The 20,592-nt window shown below is 46.6% G+C and overlaps 1 protein-coding gene across 19 annotated transcripts in view; it reads left to right on the top strand.

The window, feature by feature from the left end:
- Positions 1–20,592, top strand: part of MBNL3 (muscleblind like splicing regulator 3) — a 167,984-nt gene that overhangs the window by 136,394 nt on the left and 10,998 nt on the right. For 17 of the 19 annotated variants that reach the window (XR_007509382.1, XM_049827406.1, XM_049827413.1 and 14 more), the window contains 5 exons: positions 5,282–5,482; positions 6,924–7,160; positions 14,963–15,113; positions 17,412–17,447; positions 19,541–19,635. Coding sequence is in view for 17 of the 19 variants with exons in the window: in XM_049827406.1 (XP_049683363.1) it covers positions 5,282–5,482; positions 6,924–7,160; positions 14,963–15,113; positions 17,412–17,447; positions 19,541–19,635 (720 nt within the window). In the remaining 2 variants the exon portion in view is untranslated. The remainder of the gene's footprint in view (positions 1–5,281; positions 5,483–6,923; positions 7,161–14,962; positions 15,114–17,411; positions 17,448–19,540; positions 19,636–20,592) is intronic. The other 2 variants (XM_049827408.1, XR_007509383.1) reach the window with 2 other exon arrangements.

Here is a 20,592-nt window from a genome sequence, read left to right as displayed (position 1 = left end):
TGTGTCTGGTTTCTCAGATATGGTCACTCTGAGCCCTGTGTGTGCCAAAGCAAGGCCACCCAAAAAGTGCTGCACGCTGGGCCTGATCCACACACTCTCTATTCTGCTTTATCCCTTTGCAGCAGTGAGAGACAGACTTTTGGAGCTGGCCATGGAGGTGCTTCAGCACAGGCTCCAAATTGATCTGGTGGAGCAGGGCAGTGGCTTGCATGGTGCTGCCCTGCTAGCTGTGTCTGAACAGGCAGTTGGATAGAGCATGGCAGTGTTGACACACCTGCCTCAACTCCTGCCCTGCAGCTGCCTCTGCTGCTGCCCTGGGAAATTGTTTCCCCCCTCTTTGTTTTCAAGCTCTTCATCTTTTCTTCCTGTCAAGGTATTTGTAGCCAGGACTGTCTTGACAGCTCTGAGTCACCCATGGCCCTGAAGACAACCCAGACTCTAACACAGCCATGCATTCCCTCCTGGGGCAGCAGGACCCTGCTGCCACCCCTTGGTGCTGATGGAGGGTTTAAAGCACAGGGTGAGCAACTTGCTTGGCCAGTGATGCTTGCACCAAGTGCTGGAGCAGATTTCAACAGGTGTTTTAGGCATGGATTTGTTCCATGCAGCAAAAACCTGATCTATATCTTAGCCTCCAGTCAAAGGCACACTAGGAATGAATAAACACATGTACCCTGGCCCACCCGGGAGCTGCTGTCTGCCAAGACACAGTGCTGTGGGGCATTAACACCTGACTTTTACACTACAGCAGCCCAAAAATGAGATATCCTTTGAGCGATGAGTGTGTCTTTGCAGTCTGATTGGGGAAGCAAGCATCTGTGGTTGTAGGTAGCTGAATGCTTTGGCCGCTTGGATTCACTCCAGCGTGCTCAGCCATCATGTTAGAGGGCTGGTTTTACAGCCAGCCCCATGCAGTTGCATTGGAGGGGAACACAGGTTTTTGCTTTTTCTGAGCAGCATCAATTATGTTTTCAATATCAGGGTCTTCAGCCTTGTCAGTACAAGATCTTTATCTTCTACGTTTCTCTCACCAGACTGTAATAAAAGCTGCCACTGTTTTTTGTGTGCTTTCCATGTGTAGCTGCTTAGCAGTGACCTGTTTCCCCTCCTTCAGGCCATCAACACCTCTGTATTTTTGCTGGGGGTCTCATTTTCAGGCTTTCCCTTTTTAGGATCTGAGGTAACTCAGAATCAACACTTCCCGGCTGAGACAGCGCTTGTGTTCGACAAAACACCAGCCGCTCATCTGCCTTCCTCTTCACACCCACTCTGTGTTTCTTCTCTAGCTTTAACACAATTTCTGCCAGGCAAATTGAATGCAACTTCTAGTTTGTTAACAAAATCAGCTGTTCCAGGTTCTGTCACCACCGGTGGTGACAAATGCCTCTCCCTGGGACAGTCCCTTCTCACTGCTCACACCTTCAATCCAACAGCTCCCATGCTTGGGGTCTGTGGGCAGCTCAGAGCTGTTGAGGTCCTTGGCAGCCCTCCTGCGAGATATGTTCTCACAACAGCTATTTCAGCTGCTGCTTTTTTATTATTATTTATTCTTACAAAGATTTTAATACTCAGTAAACCAGTCTTGTGAGCTGCTACCAGTCTGAACCCCTCTGCTGCTGCACTGTAACCTGTTTTCCTCTGCTCAGGAGTCACTGGTAGTATCTGCATATGCTACAGTGAATAAAAGTTAGTTTGCAAGGAAGCTTGCCCCTGTATTTCCTGAATTTGAAAGAGCTTTAAGGGGGACAGCAGGGGTAAGTAGTGATACTTTCAGTCCCTCTGTTTTGCCCTAGAGCGCACCAGCAACTAAGTTGAGACTTTTTTTTTTAGGATACAGTGATAATATTGATCTGTCAGGTCTCCTGGCTGGGTGCAATCACAAGAGGTGAATGGGAGGCAAGTTGAGGAGAGCAGTGCTGTTTGGAGTAAAAATTAGAGTTGGATGCTGGCTGCAAGGAAGAAACTCGCTCAGATTCCCTCAGGACAGGCCTGGCATGGGGGACTTGCACAGACGTAAAGGGAGGAGAGATTTGGCTGGCAGCATCTTTATTACTGGTACTGATGCACAAGCCAGACTGGATTTCCCAATCCAAGACAGGCAGTCAGGGCTGGCAATGAGCACAGCCCATCTTTTCCCCTCATCAGCCACAATAAATACAGAGCTCCCTGATGCCAGCTTACAAAGGAGCAGTTTTCAGTGTGCTTAGCACACTTCAGACTTCGAACCCCAGCACTTCCAGGTTTAATGTGTTGAGTGAGGTCTGCTTGTACTCTGGCTGTGCATCTGCTGAAAACGCCTGCCTGGCTGCCTGAGTGTCAGTCCCCTGCCTGCGGGCAGGGTGTGGAGCAGAGCTGTCACTTTCAATCAGTGGCACCAGGCGCAAAGTTCAGGCGGGCAGAAGAAGCAGTTGTGAAACCTCGGGAACACAGCAGCAGATGCTAGGGCATGGAAATGGGTGAACAACCAGTGGCGGTGATAAAACCCCATCCTGCTCCTTCACGTACCCCTCTGCAGGTCTCCAGGATTGCGAGTAGACTGTAGTCCTCAACTGTTCCTCATGGACATCTTTCCTCTGCTCGCTTCAGCTTGGGTTGGGATCCGTTAGCCCTTGCCGATTGCTCCCAGTGAGGAGAGGGGCTGCTTTTAAGGAATTGCCTTGTACATGGATACTGTTACAGGGAGCAGGACCTGCCTCCCAGTTTGTCATGGCTTTGGTGGAGAGGCTGGTATATTATCTTTTTGTGAATGTTTTGTACCCCTTCCCACTGATTTCTGGTGAATTCACTCAGTGTGAGGTGTTGCAAGACTCCAGCCTTCCTCTCTGGCTGCACAAATGCTCTGGCATCCTCCGCTTGACCAGTGGGAGGAATCTTCTCCCCTCTGTCTCAGAAACCAGCTAGGTCCTTGGGCTGGCTCCTGGTTGTGTTTGATCCCAGGCAGGGGAAGCCTGCTTTAAAGGATCTCCTGAAATTTTGGAACAATGTCTGTGTCACACCTGCTCTGTCAGGATACGCAGGACTCCTGCTGTATTAGGTGCTGGAAGAACATAGGGTAGATTTGCCCACGCGTTTCTGCAAGCTGCATGTGCTGCAGGGTTTGGGCTACAATGGGTACGTAAAACAAGTGCTGACAACATGTCAGGCCCCAGCATGACCCTGTGCAGACTGGTCAGGCTGGAGAAGCTCCTTAAAATAGCATTTACAGTGTGAGTAGTGACAGAAGTTCAGTAGATGCCACTGTAATTACTAGTGCTCACACAAAAGAAAACAGTCTAATGGATGCTGCCTTCTCACTAAAGTGTTCAGGGAGTCGCAGCATTTGAAGATCCTTAAAGAGCTTTTCTAGCAGCAAAAGGTGTAAAATGTCTAGCAGCCACAGAGAATTGAGAGAAGATAATGATTTAATAAAGGGCCATGGACTGGAGGATCTCTGGGTTTAATGGTTGAAGTCTCCCATCAGCTGAAGCAGGGCTTGACTCAGACTCAAAAGAAGGAAAATTGGAAATCCCTCCCAGAGAGAGGATTATTTGGTTCTGCTGCACTTAAAGCACCCAGCGCTGCTGATTCAGGAGGCCGTGTCTCCTCGTTGAGGAGGAGAAAGCAGGACGTATGCTGGCAGCGACCTGTCATCCCCTTTCTCATCAGCTCAGGAGCTGCTTGCTGTCACTCTGACCTTAGGAAGGGGGCATCGTTAAGCTAAAGATAGGTTAGGACAGCTTGGCTGGTGTTACTGCGGGCTAGCTTCTTCCAGATTGCAACAAGCAAGTGTTTCCTAGTGTATGAAAGTCTTGGGATGAAGATGCTGTCAAGAAACACACTGTCCACGTGTAGTTTCTTTTAGAAACCCACATGACTAGAAGTACCAAAATAAAAGCAAGGAGGGAATGATGTGTGTGGCCAAAAAAATGCCCCAGGCCATTTTGTAAGCACACTTGCTACAGCCTCTGCTTGGCAATAAATGCAGCTGAGGAGGGCATCACATATGCCTGCAAACATGACCAGCTGTAACTGTAACCTGGAGTTCCTAATGGAGCAGGTAACAGAAGGGAAAATAAAAATGGCTGCAAGTTGCAGGCTGCTTCCCCTGGGGGCTGCTCGAGCCCCTGCTACAGGAGCAGGAGTACTGCCATGCAGGCTCTGGTCTTTGGGGTGAGCAGAGGGGATATTTCAACAGCTGGAATTGGTTTAATTCCCAAATACACCTCTGATTTGGTGCTTCAGTATCACAACCTCCCTGGCTGTAGGGGCTATTCACAGACTTTAAACTGAGCATCTGCTTAGGAGCTTTGTGTGATCTCACCTGCCTGGCAGAACGGCAGCTCCTTTCCCAGACCAGCACTGCTGGAGCAGTTCAGGCTGGGGAAGTGGCTCTGGCCACCAGCACTGAAGCTCTGCTGCTCTTGGAGAGCCTGCTTAATGTGATTTAGGGATCTGAAGCCATGAAGATCTTTAAGGCCCATTGTTCTATCTCCTCATGGGAATGTTGCTTCTTGCAGCACAGGTGCTGGCCCACCTGAGCCATCTCATCTGGAACGCTCTGTCCATGGCTCTTCCAAGCCCATGACCCACCTGCTTTTGCCAAAGCCATGAGGTCTGGCACATGTGACACTAGTGAGTTTGGTGTCCTCTTGCTGCCATTCACATGGAGCATAGGCTTGGGATACTCCTGCAAAATGGCTTTTGCCCAGAGGTTGTTAACAGTCTTGAAACAAACCCCAGATGTGCAGAATGCTAGACCTTCAAGCGTGCCACAGCAGAGATGCCTGGCCTGACTCTGAATGATTGCTTTTGTCTACCTGAGCCACACTAGCCATGATAACATGAAGCTCGGTGCAGGCTGATAGTGAATTCAGCCATATAGCTAATGGGGTTACCTGCTTCCAGGCCCTGAAGCTGCAGTTTACCTTGGGGGTCTCTGTATAGCATTGCAGTGTAGACATAGAGAAGGCTGAGACATTTATTTGGGAATGAGAAGTCTGTTTAATTTGGGCCTGCCCTAATTGCTGGCATGAAATCCTTAATTGTGTCATTAAACTATAAAGATCATCAATATGCTTTGATCTGACAAAGAAAGATGCCTTGTGTTCAGGATGAGTCACAAATCTGTGAGTCAGGAGAAGCGAATGGATCACAAGTAAATGGCGATAAATGAATAGATTGGAGGGCACAGCATTTTGATGTTGCTAATCAAATTGTCTAAAAGGATTGAAATGATGCAAGGCTTTGATGGGTAATCCAAGACAGCTTTTTAATATTTTGTTTTTCCTCTTTCTATCCACAGACAACATTTCCTGTGACTCCATCGCTTGCAACAAGTCCCACGATGGCTTTTAGTCCCTACCTGAGTCATGTTTCTCCTGGGATGGGCTTGGTTCCTGCAGAGCTTTTACCAAATACTCCTGTCCTGGTTTCTGGAAATCCTACTGTTACAGTACCAGGAGGCTCTGCTGGGCAGAAACTGATGCGTACGGATAAACTGGAGGTATTTGGACGTCTGATATGATACTGCTGACAGGAATGAACAGGACATGTGGTCCCAGCTGTTGCTCTCTGCTAGAATGACCTGGTGCACCACAGTGCAGAGTTTAACTTGCAGCTTTCCTAACACAGGGCTGCTGCTCTCTGCTTGAGCAGACTCTCATGTGGGACCTGATCCCAAATCCTTGGAAGTCACTGGAAATTTGGGAGCACTCACTCTTCTGATTTCAGTGGGCATTAGAGCAGGGCTGGGATTGTTGTTTTCTGTGTGTGATCTGCCACACTTAAAAAATTGCAAGTAGATGGTCTACCCTTTCACTGAGTTGAGTGGAAGATGTTTTGGAAGTAACAGACACTTTCCTTGTCTAGTGATGAGCTTACTGAACTTTTACAGAAAGCTTTAAGCATTACACTGTTGGGAGTGGTGAGTATGGGGCATTGGAAAGATGTCTCCTCCCCCCACGTTGGCTGGGCATTCTAGGACTTAGTGTTGGAGGAATTGTAAATGTCTTTCAAACCCTAAGTAGAGGCTCTGCAGGAGGTAAGGGCTGAGGACCTGAATTCAGAGGCCCCTGCAGGTGTAAATTATAACACAGGAAGGTAGTGGAGAAGGGTGTAATTTCAAAACACGTTGTTTTGTGTTATGTACTTTGTATTGCCTTGCTGATGTCTCACCTTTCCCCACACTCAGTCTGATAGTGCACTGGTACGTGATCTATACCACCAGCTATAGTCCTCAGCAATTTTTCTCAGTTCCTCAGACAAGGAAACCTTGCAGATCCATTTTGTGATACCTTTTTCTCTGCCTTTGATGCTTTGGTGGTCATAACTTAGGAGGATCTGCAAGATCTTCGTAAAGCTAGCTGGTTTTGGCAACATCTTACAAACATGTTGCAGTGTAATCAAATGCACTGTCATGTAATCCCAGGGTTGGAGTTTTACTGTGGAGGGCAGTGAGACTATTTATGTGAAAGAGGCTCCTCGTTTAAGAAAAGGTACTTGTTGCAAATAACAGCAACATGCAACATTTAGAATTAAATGTCCTACCCAAGTGTGTGTTCCATAACAAATACATAATCCAGGTGAGACACAAATGGCAGAGTTATTAACATTTAAGTTTTAGAGGCAGGGGAGGAATCCTGAGCTCCAAAAGTTTTGGCAAAACAACATTGACTTCCTGGGGTCACTTTGCATTCTGCATAAATTCTGTACTTTACTTGCTTTAGGTAATTGGCCTTGGTAATGTAGTTTTTTTTCATACCTTGAACCAGCTGTGAGTGGCACCAGTTGCCCCTGTGACTATTGGTACATGTGCTACCCAAGATGAGTATGGATTTAGAATGCATGCATGGTTTAATGTGGCCAACTGAACTGATATTCTGTGTTGAAAATACTGAATGAAGAATAACTTGATGTTTTGCTCAACAATGTGACTTTCTTTTAAGGTTTGTCGAGAGTTTCAGCGTGGAAATTGCACACGTGGTGAGAATGATTGCCGCTATGCTCACCCTATAGATATTGCAATGATAGACACAAATGAAAATACTGTTACAGTTTGCATGGATTACATCAAAGGTCGATGCTCTAGGGAGAAATGCAAGTACTTTCATCCCCCTGCACACCTGCAAGCCAAAATCAAGGCAGCTCAACACCAGGTGAACCAGACAGCTGCAGCTGCAATGGTAAGTAGAGCTCTTCTCAAGCTGTATTTCCATTGCTAAGAGATTTCATTTGTGTCACGTGTTGTTTGTGGAAAAGTAGAGTGCTTTGTAAATGGCTGACTAGAAACCTGAGAGCATGTGCAATATGGATCCCATCTTTTCATCCTTTCTATGTGCTCACCACAGCATGAATCCCTGAGTGGTGCTGCACATCTCGCCAGTTAGGGACATGGTGGCGAGTCCTGTGATTTTCTGACGTGTCATCATGACGTGACATGAATGCAAGTACAGCAGCACTTGGAACCAACACCTTCCCTGGCTAAGTCGCAGGTGTCAGTTTAGCTTCCTCAGTACACAACGGAAGCAAAGACTGCCTATCCCATAATACATCCTTTGCAGGGAGATCCTGGCCAGTAGCAAAATCTCTACTGACTTAAAAGCAGACCAGATACCAGTTGTTTGAGCTTAGCAAACTTGTGCCCGATACCTTTGCCAAGGCTTAGTGAAACGGCGAGACTCAGATGAAGGGTGACTTCCTGACCTGTTCAATACTTCGGACCTGGTAGAGATGATCCCACCTGCATTTTAATTTGAATGATGACTTTTAATACCTACAATTCTAAAAATGAGTCAAGGAAGACTTACAAGATAAAATTCCTAGCTGGAGTAAATGTTGCCATTCTGTTGAATTTGGTCTAATGGCACCTATTTATTCCAGAGATGAGAGCTGGGATGTTCAGCCTGGGAGGGAAGAAGAGGCCCAGGGAGATCTTACCCATGTATATAAATTCCTGATGGGAGAAGTAAAGAAGAGAGAGGCAGACTGTTCTCTGTGGTGCCCATTGAAAGGACAAGAGGCAGTTGGCACAAATTGAAATTCAGGAAATTCCATTTAAACATAAGAAAAAACTTCCTTACCATGAAGGTGACCAAACACTGCAACAGGTTGCCTCCATCCTTGGAGATACTCAGAACCTGCCTGGACACAGTCCTGAGCAAGCTGCTCTACCTGACCCTGCTTTCAGCAGGGTGTTGGTCTAGATATGATCTCCAGAGGTCCCTTCCAACCTCATCTGTTCTGTGATTTTTTTTTTCTTTTTTTTTTTTTTTTTAACTAATATTAAAAAGGTTCTTGCCTCCTTTTTGATTTAGAAGTAAGGCTACTAAAATTTTTCTGAATTTTATTTTTTTTTTAAGACAGTAAAAGAGGTTGCTTTTCATTCATGGTGAAACATAATCAAAATGAGGATGCTTCTAGAAATTAAACAACTGCCCTCCTTATACCATCAGTATTACCCAAATGTAATTTGAAGAACCAATTCATACTGCAGTATTTATTTGTCCTGCAGAGTTTGTTTTTTAGATTTCTTACTATTTTTATTACTGTTGAAACAAGAGCCCAGGTCTGTTGAAAAAGAACCTTCTGAAATGAAACTCTTGTGTTTTTTACAATTGAATCTTTACTTTTTTACTAATTATCTAGGACACTGCTACTTAACCAAAGCCAGTGCATGTTTTATTCATGCTGCTGGCTTCTCTTAAAAATGTAATTAACCTTATTTGTATGCTGTTAACTAGAACCTTTAAAATATTTATTGATGGCTTGTTGCATCACCGCTGCTACCAAAACAGCTTACATTATTCATTTACTTTTCAAGGCTTGATGCATTTACTGTACCTGTTGAGGAATAAGACTTTAATAAAGGAAAGAATGGTGCCCAGTTTTCTTGGATCAAAAAACATATGCCAGACAAATGGGTGTACCTTCTAAAACAGATTTGGAATGACTTCAAATATAAATTCAGAAGATATTTCTGAGGGACCCACTCCTGCAGTTACTTGACATGCACAAGTAGTAGCTTTACTCACTCCTGCTTAGCTGAAATCAGTGCAGCACAGTCAGATGAACTGGGTCAGGCTCAGTCCCCAGTTCAGGACGGCACTTAAGCATGTGCTTGAACACCCCTTCTTTACTGGTGGTCCTTCCCTTGCCACAAGTGCTCTTGCTGACCTCTGCATGGCGTGTAGCTGCAGAATTAGGGCTGAAGCCCAGTGCAAGTCCACTTGCAGGTGCTAATCCCTGAGTGCTCCTGACCCACTGTGCCAGCTGCAGTGAATATGCTCTAAAGCACGTGTCCCATGATGACATTTCTTTACTTTTAAAACTTACCGAGGCAAAATAGCTGACTAGCCGCTAGGCCAGGTAATTACTCAGCCCACCCCACGTTGTGCATGCCTCGTCTTTTTATAATGTATTGTATAATGCATTCACTTTTTTTTTTTCTCTTCGCCTCCCCAAAATGTTGCTCTCTTGACATACCTCTGCTTGCTGTTTTTGTTACTGTGCTTGATCCCCCCTCCCTGGCCCATTGCCATCATGTGCTCGCTGCCTGCTAATTAAGACTCAGCCAGCTGTCAGATCACTGAAGCGACCGCTCGAGGCAACCTTTGACCTGGTACTTGGACCTTTCACCTTCTCGCTTTGCACGTAACCATCTTAGTCCGCATGAAAGCCTTCTGCACTTGGTCTGTTGTGTTTGTGCCTGGGGAGACTGCCCATCCCGGCCAGAAATGTTGCAGTGTGCGTTCAGACATGCCAATCCTGTGCTCCACACACCATCCATTAACTGTCTGAGCTTTGCCTCCTGAAGCCTGGATGTGTTTTGGAGGCAGTGAATAACCTTGTAGGGAGGCAGCTTTGGGTTTTGAAGTGTTTTTCCAAACAGTGGCAGCTCTGGAGTCATGAGATGCAATGTTTCGGTGAGAATTTAACTCATTAGGTCTGCAGTGTGCTGGATATGCCAGGGGACTGGGTGGCGCAGGACAGATCCCGCAACTTTTCGTGGTACACCCAAAAGCGCAGCCTTGCCTGGCAGTGTTATGCTGGTACTGCCCTGCAGAAGGGTGGTCTGTGCTGTGGGCACAACTCAAATTTAGGAGGGAGAGAGCTAAGCAGCACCCTCAGAGATCTGTGCTGGGAGCTGAAGCAGGTGCAGTACAGGACTTCGGTGGCATGTTCAGTAACTTGGGGAGATGGCTGCCACTGCAGCTCGCTCTGTCTCTGGTTTCTCCCCCCAAACCCCAGTGGGACAGTGTCAGCAAAGGGACCTCGCTCTAGGTGCCTTTTGCTTCAGTTTCAGGCACAGGAACTGCTCCTCAGGCTTCTATCTGCAAGCCGTCTTCCTATAAGCTACCTTTGATTATTTTCTGAGTCTCAAATATGTTTTACCTGTTTTCGTGACACTCATAGCAAGGAAAAAGCCATCCTCCCATCCTCCCAGTCTACTGTCAGTCCTGGCTCCATAGAAGACAACTCCTTCCCATTCACCCCAAATAACGAGGGATCCAATACTTCATAAAAAAAACCCAGCTCCTGTTGCCCCGCTGTAGCAGCAGAAAGGGAAGAGTGGACACAGAGGAGCCCTGAAACCTTCAAGCTAGTGTTTCTCCTCATTCCCAGAGCTAAGAAGCAGAGACTGATCCGTTCGCCTCTGAAGGTTTTTTTTTTAAGTAGTCAAGAGGCTTGTTTTAGGCAGCAGCAGTAGGAAACCTTGCTAGGGACCAGCTTCTACCAGCAGTCATGGAATTACACTGTAAATGACATAACAGCCTCTCACTCTCCGCTGCTTATGGCTGGCACGGACGCAGCCCCAAAGCCAGCGCAGGCAGTGACCTACACCGTGCCTTGCTGCCATCTCCAAGAGCCACCTCCCTGAGGAGATGTGGTCTGGCAGAGAATAGGAAAAGCCCTTTAACTCCCCTACCCTCCTAACCTCCCCCACTGAACAAAACCCCATCAGATAAGTTACTTTTAATAGTCTTCCTGCTCCAAAACATCTGAACCAGATGCAACCATGTTGTTGGAATACGTCACCTCCTCTGAACCCTTTGGGAAGGCTGCACCAGAGAAGGATTCGTGGTGATGATAAAAGCATGTATAATCTTCAGAGGAAACTGCTCAGATTGCTTCTGCTGCTTGTCAGAGAATGGGTGCTACCTCTGCCCTCTCTCAGATCATTTTGTATTTGTCATGCCTTGGAGTGAAGCAGCAAGCCAGATGCAGACCCAGCCCCTCTTTGCTAAGTGGCAAAGGGGTGAAAGTGTGATCTGCTCCCAGGACATAGTGATCTGAGGGGAACTTTGACGTGCAATTAAATTGTTTGTTGCAAAGATTTAATCCAGTTCTTGTCTTGCAAAAAATAACAAGAGAGTGTTGTTAACCAGCACGTGGGAAATTTTGACTTTGGCAGTGCGTTTTTATCTGTCAGTCATGCTGAAAGATTGCTTTCCACGTCATGCAGAAAAGCGGCACAAACCTTTTTGTTCAGAGGCTTGTGTTCCAGCAGGAATGTGGCTTTCCCAGCCCAAAAATGGGAGGCTGCCTAGCATTTTTATGGTGGGAATTGTTCATTGGGATCAGTGCAGACTAGCACATGGACACTGAACTGAATTAACCCTTTCACCAGTGCAGGTGGTCTGATCATGTTGCATAGGTTGCATACCTATGTGTGCACACAAACACACAGGCAAAAAATAGTCGGAAAAAGTTACTGTCAAAGGCTACCGCTACCTCTGTGATTTTCAGAGCTTGTCCACAGGGAAATCACAAACAGCAGGATGAGATGAACTCACCAAGTAAGTTCTTTGCTACAAGGGTTTAGTCCAGCTCCCGTCCTGCAGCAGGGAGGCACGTGCTACAGAATTTGGTAAGGTCAGAATGTGCTGAGATTATTGCTGTTTGTAGGTGCTGCAGGACACGCTTGGGGGACTCCTTCAGAATCAGGACATGGTGCAAGACAGAAAAGTTGTATCCCAACGAGCTGTTGTAATTCCTGGAGGTCCCAAGACCGATACAAAAATTCGGGCCTGTTTCAAATGAGACACAGTTGTTTGCTCCTGTGTCCCTGCCAGATCCCTGTGCAGGAGCTGTATTGGTCCAACTTCATCACGTGCAATTTTAGACGGCTTTCCTGGGCATTTGTAGATAGAACTTTCAGTGAGTGTGCTCCTGACTTGGGGCTCTTAGCTCAATTCAAGGACTGGAGGAGTGGTGAAGCCACATCCTTCTGTCCTCGTGGGCCTTCCTGCACCTCTCTATCTAAAATAAGACAGGTTGGCAACAGGAGGAGCGCCTCTTCAGGGCACGCTCCTGTACGAATGCTCCCCCAGCTGCTGGGATGGGAGAGGTGACCCAGAAGGCTGTGTCAAACCAGAAGCAGACCAAGATGGGCTCCTGGCTCCTGTGCCCAGAGCCCACATGGCAGAGCCGGCCTTCAGGCTGCACAGCAGCTGCTACAGCGTGCTTGTTCCTTTAGAGGATTCTGGAAATGTTACTTTTATTTGGGTTTCTCCACCCGGCTGCTGTTCAGGGAGCAGTAGTGGGACTGCCGTAGCACCTTTCTCTCCCTTGCTCCCAAGGGGCTGTAGCAGGGTAGGAGGAAGAGTGATGTTAGAGAGACGATGGGGTAGTCTGGTGTGCCTTGACATCTCCATGGCCTGTTGGTGTTTGTATGCTCCCTCTGACTGCAACGCTGGGCTCAGGAATCATCCTGTAAAGAGCCAGCACATCACGGCAAGGTCTCAAAGCTTTCAGCTGTTCTGCTTTTGGCACTGCCATTATGGGATAATGGGATTTTCGGGGTGGTGACAGCCTTTGGCCAAGAAGCAAGGAGTCAAAAGTCCATTATGTGCCTGGCACAGTTGCTTTGCTATAATTAGTAAATATTTTTTTTTGAGGCAGATTTTGGAAGCATCCGAAAAGGAATGTTTAGCAATCAGGCACAGTAAGGAACGTGAATTTAAGCGGCAAATTCTTCAGTCACTGCAAATCTGTAAAACACCTCTGATGTACGTGGAGCTACTCCAGTCTTTGCAAGCTGCAGATCTGTCCCGTGCCTGGAGGAACATTCATATAGCTGTCATTAAATAGACGAGATGTAGATACAGTCAGATTTAACGTAGATATCAATGAGGGCTTACCTAGAAATGGAAACTCTTAGATCTTTACCTAAAAGACCTCATAGTAAAATACTGATCTTAAGCAAAAGATTTTGGTATCTGTTTCTGAGAATGTTGTCCCATGTTTGACTGTTGTCTTTTGGTACTAGCCAGAAGAAATCTGGAATGATTAAGTCCTCGTGCTGGCACTGGATGCCTGCTAGCATTAGCAGAGGATGTGTGCATGTCTGAGGGCAGTTTTGCAAATGCAATTTCTTCTTCTAATTTTCTTTTTTTAATATTAAAACCACCCAAAAGTCACCATGTGAGTAGAGATAGGATGGACTAATGTTTTGCCTGGAAGTATCTTGCTTAACATTTCTCAGATGAGCAGTCTCCTATAGCAAGTTAAATTTAAAGTGAAACCTGTTTCTAGATGGTAACAAACTGTTGCAAGCTTTCATTTATATTCTGTTGTGTGTTGATCTTCATAACGCTTTAAAATCTCTTTACTTGTGTCCTTTCTTCCAAGTACTGTGTGTTTGTAGCCTTAACCCTTCATTAGCTAAACCTCCTCCATTACCCACTCTTCACTGTCACCTATTAAAGAAAAAAAAATAGGAGCAATAACCCTATTTTTAAGCCATTGCTTTGCTACATGGTAGACTAACAACTAGGCAGAAATGACCTGATTCTGCATGACTTCCACGTGCGTGAATCTCATTGACGTCAATGGGAGCATTACGTGCAAAAAGGACTGCAGGGCATAATTAAAAAGGACCCTTTTCTATCATAACGTGGAGAAAAAAATGTGGTTTCTACTTGGGTACAATGAAAAGCTGTAAATCATTAGAAACATTCCTGTCTCCTACGAACCTGACATACTACTTTGCTGTTGAGACATGCTTGGGTGAATGATGAGTAACTCACTGAGAAAAGTTCCTGAGTTGGGTTAATGCTTTTTACCAAGTCTGATCATGAAACAGGTTTGACAGGCTGGAAGAAGCTCAGTGGTATGATAGAACAAAAAGAGGGGATTTGCCTGATAACAAGGCCCACCCAAATCTTGTTCGAACACCAGATTTGTCAATGGCTTTTTCCACTGTTAATAACGACTGAGCAGTATTTAACTGTTGGAGGCCACCTTCTAGAAATTGGGAGGAAGTCCAAATCTGCTGGTGGTGAGTTGTGCCGCCAGTGAGAGAGGTGGAGAATCAGGCCTGTTGTTGACCATGTTGCTCAGCCTCTCTACTAACAAGTGGAAATGCATTTTACTATGAATGTAATGTTATGCGTGTAATTGCCAACAGCTACTGCTTTATCGCCTGGACACATGGCTCAGCTGCACACAAGTGTGCACGCTTCCACGTGTGCGCACATACATGTAGGCAGGTGTTGAAACAGGCAGAGGCAAGCATTCCTTTTTTCCTTGGCATTTGTTGCTTATGCTAATCTTTGTGTTTTTAAATAGTCATCTACTATATCTCTCTTACCTGGTATTTTTTTTTTTTTTTTCAAATGCTTGTTGCCTGCAACTGTTCTTCGTAGTATCCTGTCCAGGTGATTACCTCTCCCCTTTCTTCTCCTTATGCTTTTTTTTTCCCCTGTGCCCAAGTCAGTCCTGCTGAAAAGCTCCCTTAGCATCCCTCCTCCTTCTGGACTCTGCCCCTTCTCTTGGTGCATTTATTAACTGCTTACCTAGTGAAGCTGTGGTTTCACCTACTACTTCTACTGTGATTTAGCTGCTCTTCTCTTTCCTGTCTCGCTAAGTTGATACAATTGCAGGTGATTTGCAGCCAAGACCCCCTGTTATTTATTGCATGCTTGATCTACATCTGGGCCCCTTTTTTTACTCCACTTGTCTTTAATGACTCCCTTATCCACAGGCCCTGCCGCCTGGTGCACTTCAACCTTTACCAAAGAGGCCAGCACTTGAAAAAAACAATGGTGCCACCACAGTCTTTAACCCAAGCGTTTTCCACTACCAACAGGCTCTAGCCAACATGCAGTTGCAACAGCCTACATTCATCCCTACAGGTAAGTGTCTTCTTGCTTTCCTCACCATCATAGTTGTCTTTTTTTATGACCTAGGCATTGAGCTAATGAGCAGATTTGTAAGGGTCCTTAGCAAAAGAGTATCAGTGTGTAGTTTTGTGTTAAAAATGGATGAAAAGTTAACGTTTGTTGTTTGACTTTTTTTCCATCACCTACTACAATTCAGAGCTTGTTACTTGTAAAGATCCCTTCTTAGCCTTTTTTGTTTGGTTTTGGGTTTTTTTTAAGTGGTCGAACTAAGAAAAATGTCTGCATGTTTCTTGAATTCATACTTTCTGTTTCTCCTCCTTATGGTTCAACTGGTTAATCCCAAATTAATTCTTTGACTCTTACATAGCACTCTCACAGACTCATGTTAAAATGTCTTGTGGACCTCTATGCCTGCTCACTTGAAGCTGCAGGTATCTTTCTGAGCTTCTATCTCAGTGACCTACATATTCCGGCAGCCATGATGTTTATGGAGGGAATGGTTCGTCTTTAGTAAATACAAATTACATAATCCTCTTTAAAGGCATATATTTCCCTCTTGCTTGTCTTTTGACCAGTATGATAGCCTAAGCTTTTTAAAAGCAATTTAACTCCCAGCTTTTATTGTACCTTTAAGGTCTCGGAGTAAAATTGAAAGATGCAGTTCAGTAATTCATACAGGACTCGAAATATTGATGTGGCAGAAGTGACTGCTGACTAGCCAATTAACCTCTATTCCTGCAGCCAAATGAAAAACAAAGCCTGCTTAGAGTAGTAAGTATTATAAGTGGCTGAATTAGGAATATTCCAGAGCTGATAGGTTGGTTTTTAGTATCGTTATTATCATTGCAGAGCATCGTAAGAAAACAAAACACCCAATGTTTTTAATGTTTAATGCTGTATTCACTTGCCAGATGATATTTATGAAAACATACAAAGTGTTTCTCTGGGCTGTCCCCTCAAGGTGAACACACAGTGAACCTGGACCTTGGCCTTGCCGTTCCTTGGGGTCAGGGGAAAAGCTTTAGAGACAGTCCTATACTGAGACCAAACTGCCTCAGGTGTGAGCATGGGTCCAGAGACCTGGGACTTAAACCCTGTGCTTGTGTGGCGTTTCTGTTATGAGGGCACTTGGAGGCACTCAGAACTCAGCAGCCGCCAAGATGTTCTTCCAGGGAAGTGGAGTCTTGTACGGAGAGACGGAGGGAGGGACTCGAGTAGTAGCCTTCTGCTCTGCAAAGTGCTCTTGGAGGGGATCGGCTGAGCTGACCTTACCACAACTCTGTTAATGTGCCAACCGAAATACTTCTTCAGGAAACACTGACACGTTTGAGAATGCCAAGTCTCCCAGCTGGCTACACGCTCCTCTTCCTTGAGGTCGCAGTTGCCAAAGTTGACATAAGGACACGTATTTCTGATGGAAGCACCATAAATAAGCTTTTACCCAGCACTCTCATTGTGCTGTTGTGCTCTGTCTCATGGCAATGAAATTACGTGCAGGGCTGATGCGTAACAGGTCTATTTGCTGGCACCTGCTCTCGTCTGAGGACATTAATGCTGGTCAGAGCAGCAAATTTCCAGTCAGGGGACGGATCTCTGATGAATTTACGTTATGCATCCCTGTTTTCCCTTATGCATCAGACTGCAGATCTGGTCTCAGCCTTCGCAGTTGTCTGGAAAGCGAAGCAGAGAAGTGGCACGTAGTAGCTCACACCGTGGGGAGGGGAAGCGAGCTGTTGCTTTTGTTAGTTTCTCCTGTTCAGTTATTGAGAGATCAGCATTGTGGGTTGCCATGGGGGGGAAAGTCAGGATGTCTATTGAAAATGGCATCATCATTACAATTGTTTCAAGCTCAGAAAAAACTGCCTCTTTCAGCTTAAACTAGAGACTTTGAATCCTGGTCCCTGCTTGCAGGAGTAAATTGCTTTTGGAAAGTCGGTTTTAACATGAGTGTGACGTTCCTCTAAGGGCAATTTGTTTTCTGCTGACATGATCAGAAAGAAATCAACATAACCCAATACCAAAACAACCCTGATTTCTAGGATAGATCATATAATTTAGTATCAGGGTGGTAGAAGAAATATATTCTCTACTACCCAAGAATTCAAGAATTAATTTGGTTTGCTATGATCTCTTAAAACTGAGTTTAAACTATTTATGTACCAATATGCAGAATCTGTTTGCATGTGCTTAAATACTGAATGCTGCAAAGAGAATACCTGCTTTTTAGTTAAAGTGATTTCTAACACTGAAGCTTCACTAATGAAATATCCCTTTTGTTCATCTTTCCACGCTTCAATGCATGGTGTGCAGGGTCAGTTCTGTGCATGACACCCACTGCAAGCGTTGGTAGGTTTTTCTACACAAACTTCTCAACTTTTCCTAATCTGAAAGAGACAGCAAGTTAGTATGCATCAGTGAGAACCTGGGTGGCTGAGTGGTGTGACTGTCTATCTGCTGTCTTCTTTGAGGCTTAAATGGTTGTATCCCTTCTAATTTCTGTGCAGTGCAGTGTTTCGTGTGACTAATAAGAGAATCCAAGGTGATGTGTTTCCACCCCTATTTAGTTCCGCTGCAGAGACAAAAATTTGTCACTTAAATGTCTTTACAATCCATTTAAGTTATCCAACAAAAGGAAATAGCAATGGTAGGATCCTGTTGGTTTATTTTTTTGTATCAGGCATCAGGTGGATTACAGCTTGGATTTTCGGTTGTCCTTCTGAGGACATTTTAGGAGACTGGTTTAATAAAGGCGCTAAGGAGGAACACATCTTGGGGTCAGCCCCCCTGCCAGAGCAGGGCGCTGCTTGTACAGCGAGAGAAGCAGGGCTTAGACCATGGACTGGCTGAAGATTCATCACTTTAGTGAAGTGTCAGCTGTGCAGGTACAAGGGGCTGTAGGGAGGTACTGCTGCTGGTGCACATGGGATACAGTGAGGCGACAGGGCTGAGTACATGCTCGTTGCTGCTGCAGGGGTCCAGTATGTTCAGGCTCAGCATCTGGGTCTCACTGGGAACCTGTGCAGGTCTTTGAGGGACCTTCCCCTCTGCCTACAGCTGCCGGGCACAGCAGGGTGGGTGAAAGCTGAGCTTTCATCCTCCAACCAAGGTTACACAAGACTCTCAACATCCAGGTGTGTGCTGGCTTCATCCAGAGGGAGGAAGGTGGGAGCAGGAGCCCTGGGGAGGGGGCAGGGCTTTCAAGGAGCAGGTCTGAAAGCTTTGGCAGGAATGGCTAAGCACTCTGCTCTCGAACCTCCCCATCCCTATAGTGCAGGGAGGACACACCGCTTGCATGGCGGGGAGCTGAGCCCTTCAAACACACCTCTGCCTGTAGGAAACCCCAACCCACACGCTCCAACGTCCTGTGGCTGAAGCGTGCCCAGCCCAGAGGCATGCACGCTTCCCGCTGGGGCCGGCCGTGTCTGCTGGGGTGGAGGGGAAGGCAAGCCTGCTTCCCTGCCGCATGTTTGCAGGGACGGCTGGGCCTTCTCACAGGCTCCCCAGCCCCGCAAACCCCCCCCGGGTCTGGGGGATGCCCATGTGCGCCCAGGAGCATCCCTTCCAGCACCATGCTCTGCAGGACATGCAGCTTTAGGAGGCTGCCGAGCTCCCTGCTGCCGTGTTCTTTCGGATGCTCTTTCTGCAAATTGTAGCTGTTCAGATGCATTTGTGTATTTTTCCCTCTTGGCCCCCTCCCCTCTCCATCCCCCCACCCCCCGCAAGAGGGGAATTGTGCCAGATCCCCTAGAATTAGGGTGGAAAGGAAGCACGTTGAATTTGTACGGAGAGAGCTCAGGCTGCCAGCCGCTCGTATGCTGCGCCTCCAGCTCTGTCCCAAGCCGAAACATCGTCCCTGCTAGAGAGAGGCAAGAAAACCTGGTGAAAGGGCTGCGGCAGCCGCTGCAAAGTGCATCATGTACCTCTGGTTGCTGGCGGGGACGGGGTGGGGAGGGAAGGGGACAAGCTTTCCCAGGCGGGTGGGAGGGTGCGCTTGCCAAAATGTCCCCACCCAAAGGAACGTGCACTGGCTGCGTCTAACTCCCCACGGGTGCGAGCTGACGTGGGCTTTTGCTAGCACACCCGCCCTCTCCCCCCTTCGGAAATTTGGCCCTTGGAGTCTAATACATCATTGTTCTGCTTATAAATGTACTAAGTGTTGAGAATGTTTTGGTTTTTTCCTTAATTATAATTGTAATTGGCTTTTCCCCTTCTCTCTTGTTTATTTTTTTTCCCAACGCTGTCTTGCTTTGCACTGTGATTGCATGCTGCGCCCCGATGTGTCCTTCATGACGATGTCACATGGCTTGTTGCTGTGATTCCTGCCACGCCCCCAAATCCACCACATGTTGCCATGGTTACATTAAAAAAAAACCAAAAAAAAAAAAATATCTATACGCTCCACCCTCCCGTATGTCGCTTCCATGGTTCCCTTCCGAAAGTGCCCATGATGCACGGTGCTACGCCCACCACTGTGTCTGCAGCAACAACTCCTGCCACCAGCGTCCCCTTCGCTGCAACAGCTACCGCCAATCAGGTTTGGCCCTTTCAATGGCTTTCTTTCACGTGTTCAGATCTCGAGGACCGGGCGAGGGCCGGATCCTGCGCGGGGCCGAGCGCCTTCCCGACCCGCTCGGCTTGGCGTAGGCTCGGGCGCGCAGAGGCAGCGTGTGCGTGTGTGCGCGCGCGCGTGTGTGTACGTACGTGTGTGTGTCCGGGGATCGGTGAGGTGGCAGCGACCGGTCCTGCCACGTGCGGGATGGGCGGCGAGCCCGGCCGGAGTGTAGGGATGGGCGATTGGCAGGGGTGCAGGTGCTTCTCCAAAAAAACAACACCCTCCGTGGGTCCTGAAAAAAATGGGCTGTGAAACTCCCAACCATACTGTCACACAAGACCTGCAGCACTTCTGCTTTCAGTCTCAAGCAGAAATACCACCCCGAGCATCCTTCCCTGTGGTATTTTGGCATGTCCTCTCCTGGCTGGAAAGTGGAAGTGAAAACACAAAGCAGCCTCCCCACACTGCAAGATTGGACTCTAAAAACAACAAAAAAAACCCAAAAAAAACCCCAACCACCAACCAAACCCCAAAAAATCAGGGGCGAGGCTATGAAGTCTGAAGCTTATTTATGCCAGTAACGTCACCCATCCCTACAGAAATGACTCTGGATGTGCAGTACGTGCCGTTGTAGCACTGCCATAAATGTACAGGATTTCATGCATGTCTGCCGAGCCATAATTCTCTCCAAAACTTTCCTCTGAAGATACTGAGTTGTGATGGCTGCTTCCGCACCAGTCCTGAACTGTATATGCACAACCTGTCCTAGTGATGCTTCCTGATAATTTGGTGTGCCACAACTTTTCCCAGTCAGACCAGAGACATTTCAAACACTTTTTTTTATTTTTCCCCCAATACTAATTTTAGCATTTTTATTTGTCATGCTCTCAGGTTTAGAGCTATTGCAAAGAAAATGGGGTGTCACTTTGTTCTTTAGGA

This window comes from Accipiter gentilis, chromosome 24 (genome assembly GCF_929443795.1).
Source record: "Accipiter gentilis chromosome 24, bAccGen1.1, whole genome shotgun sequence".
NCBI classification, from domain to species: Eukaryota; Metazoa; Chordata; class Aves; order Accipitriformes; family Accipitridae; genus Astur; species Astur gentilis.
Note: the sequence above shows the minus strand (reverse complement) of the source record. Positions and strands in the feature narration are given on the sequence as shown.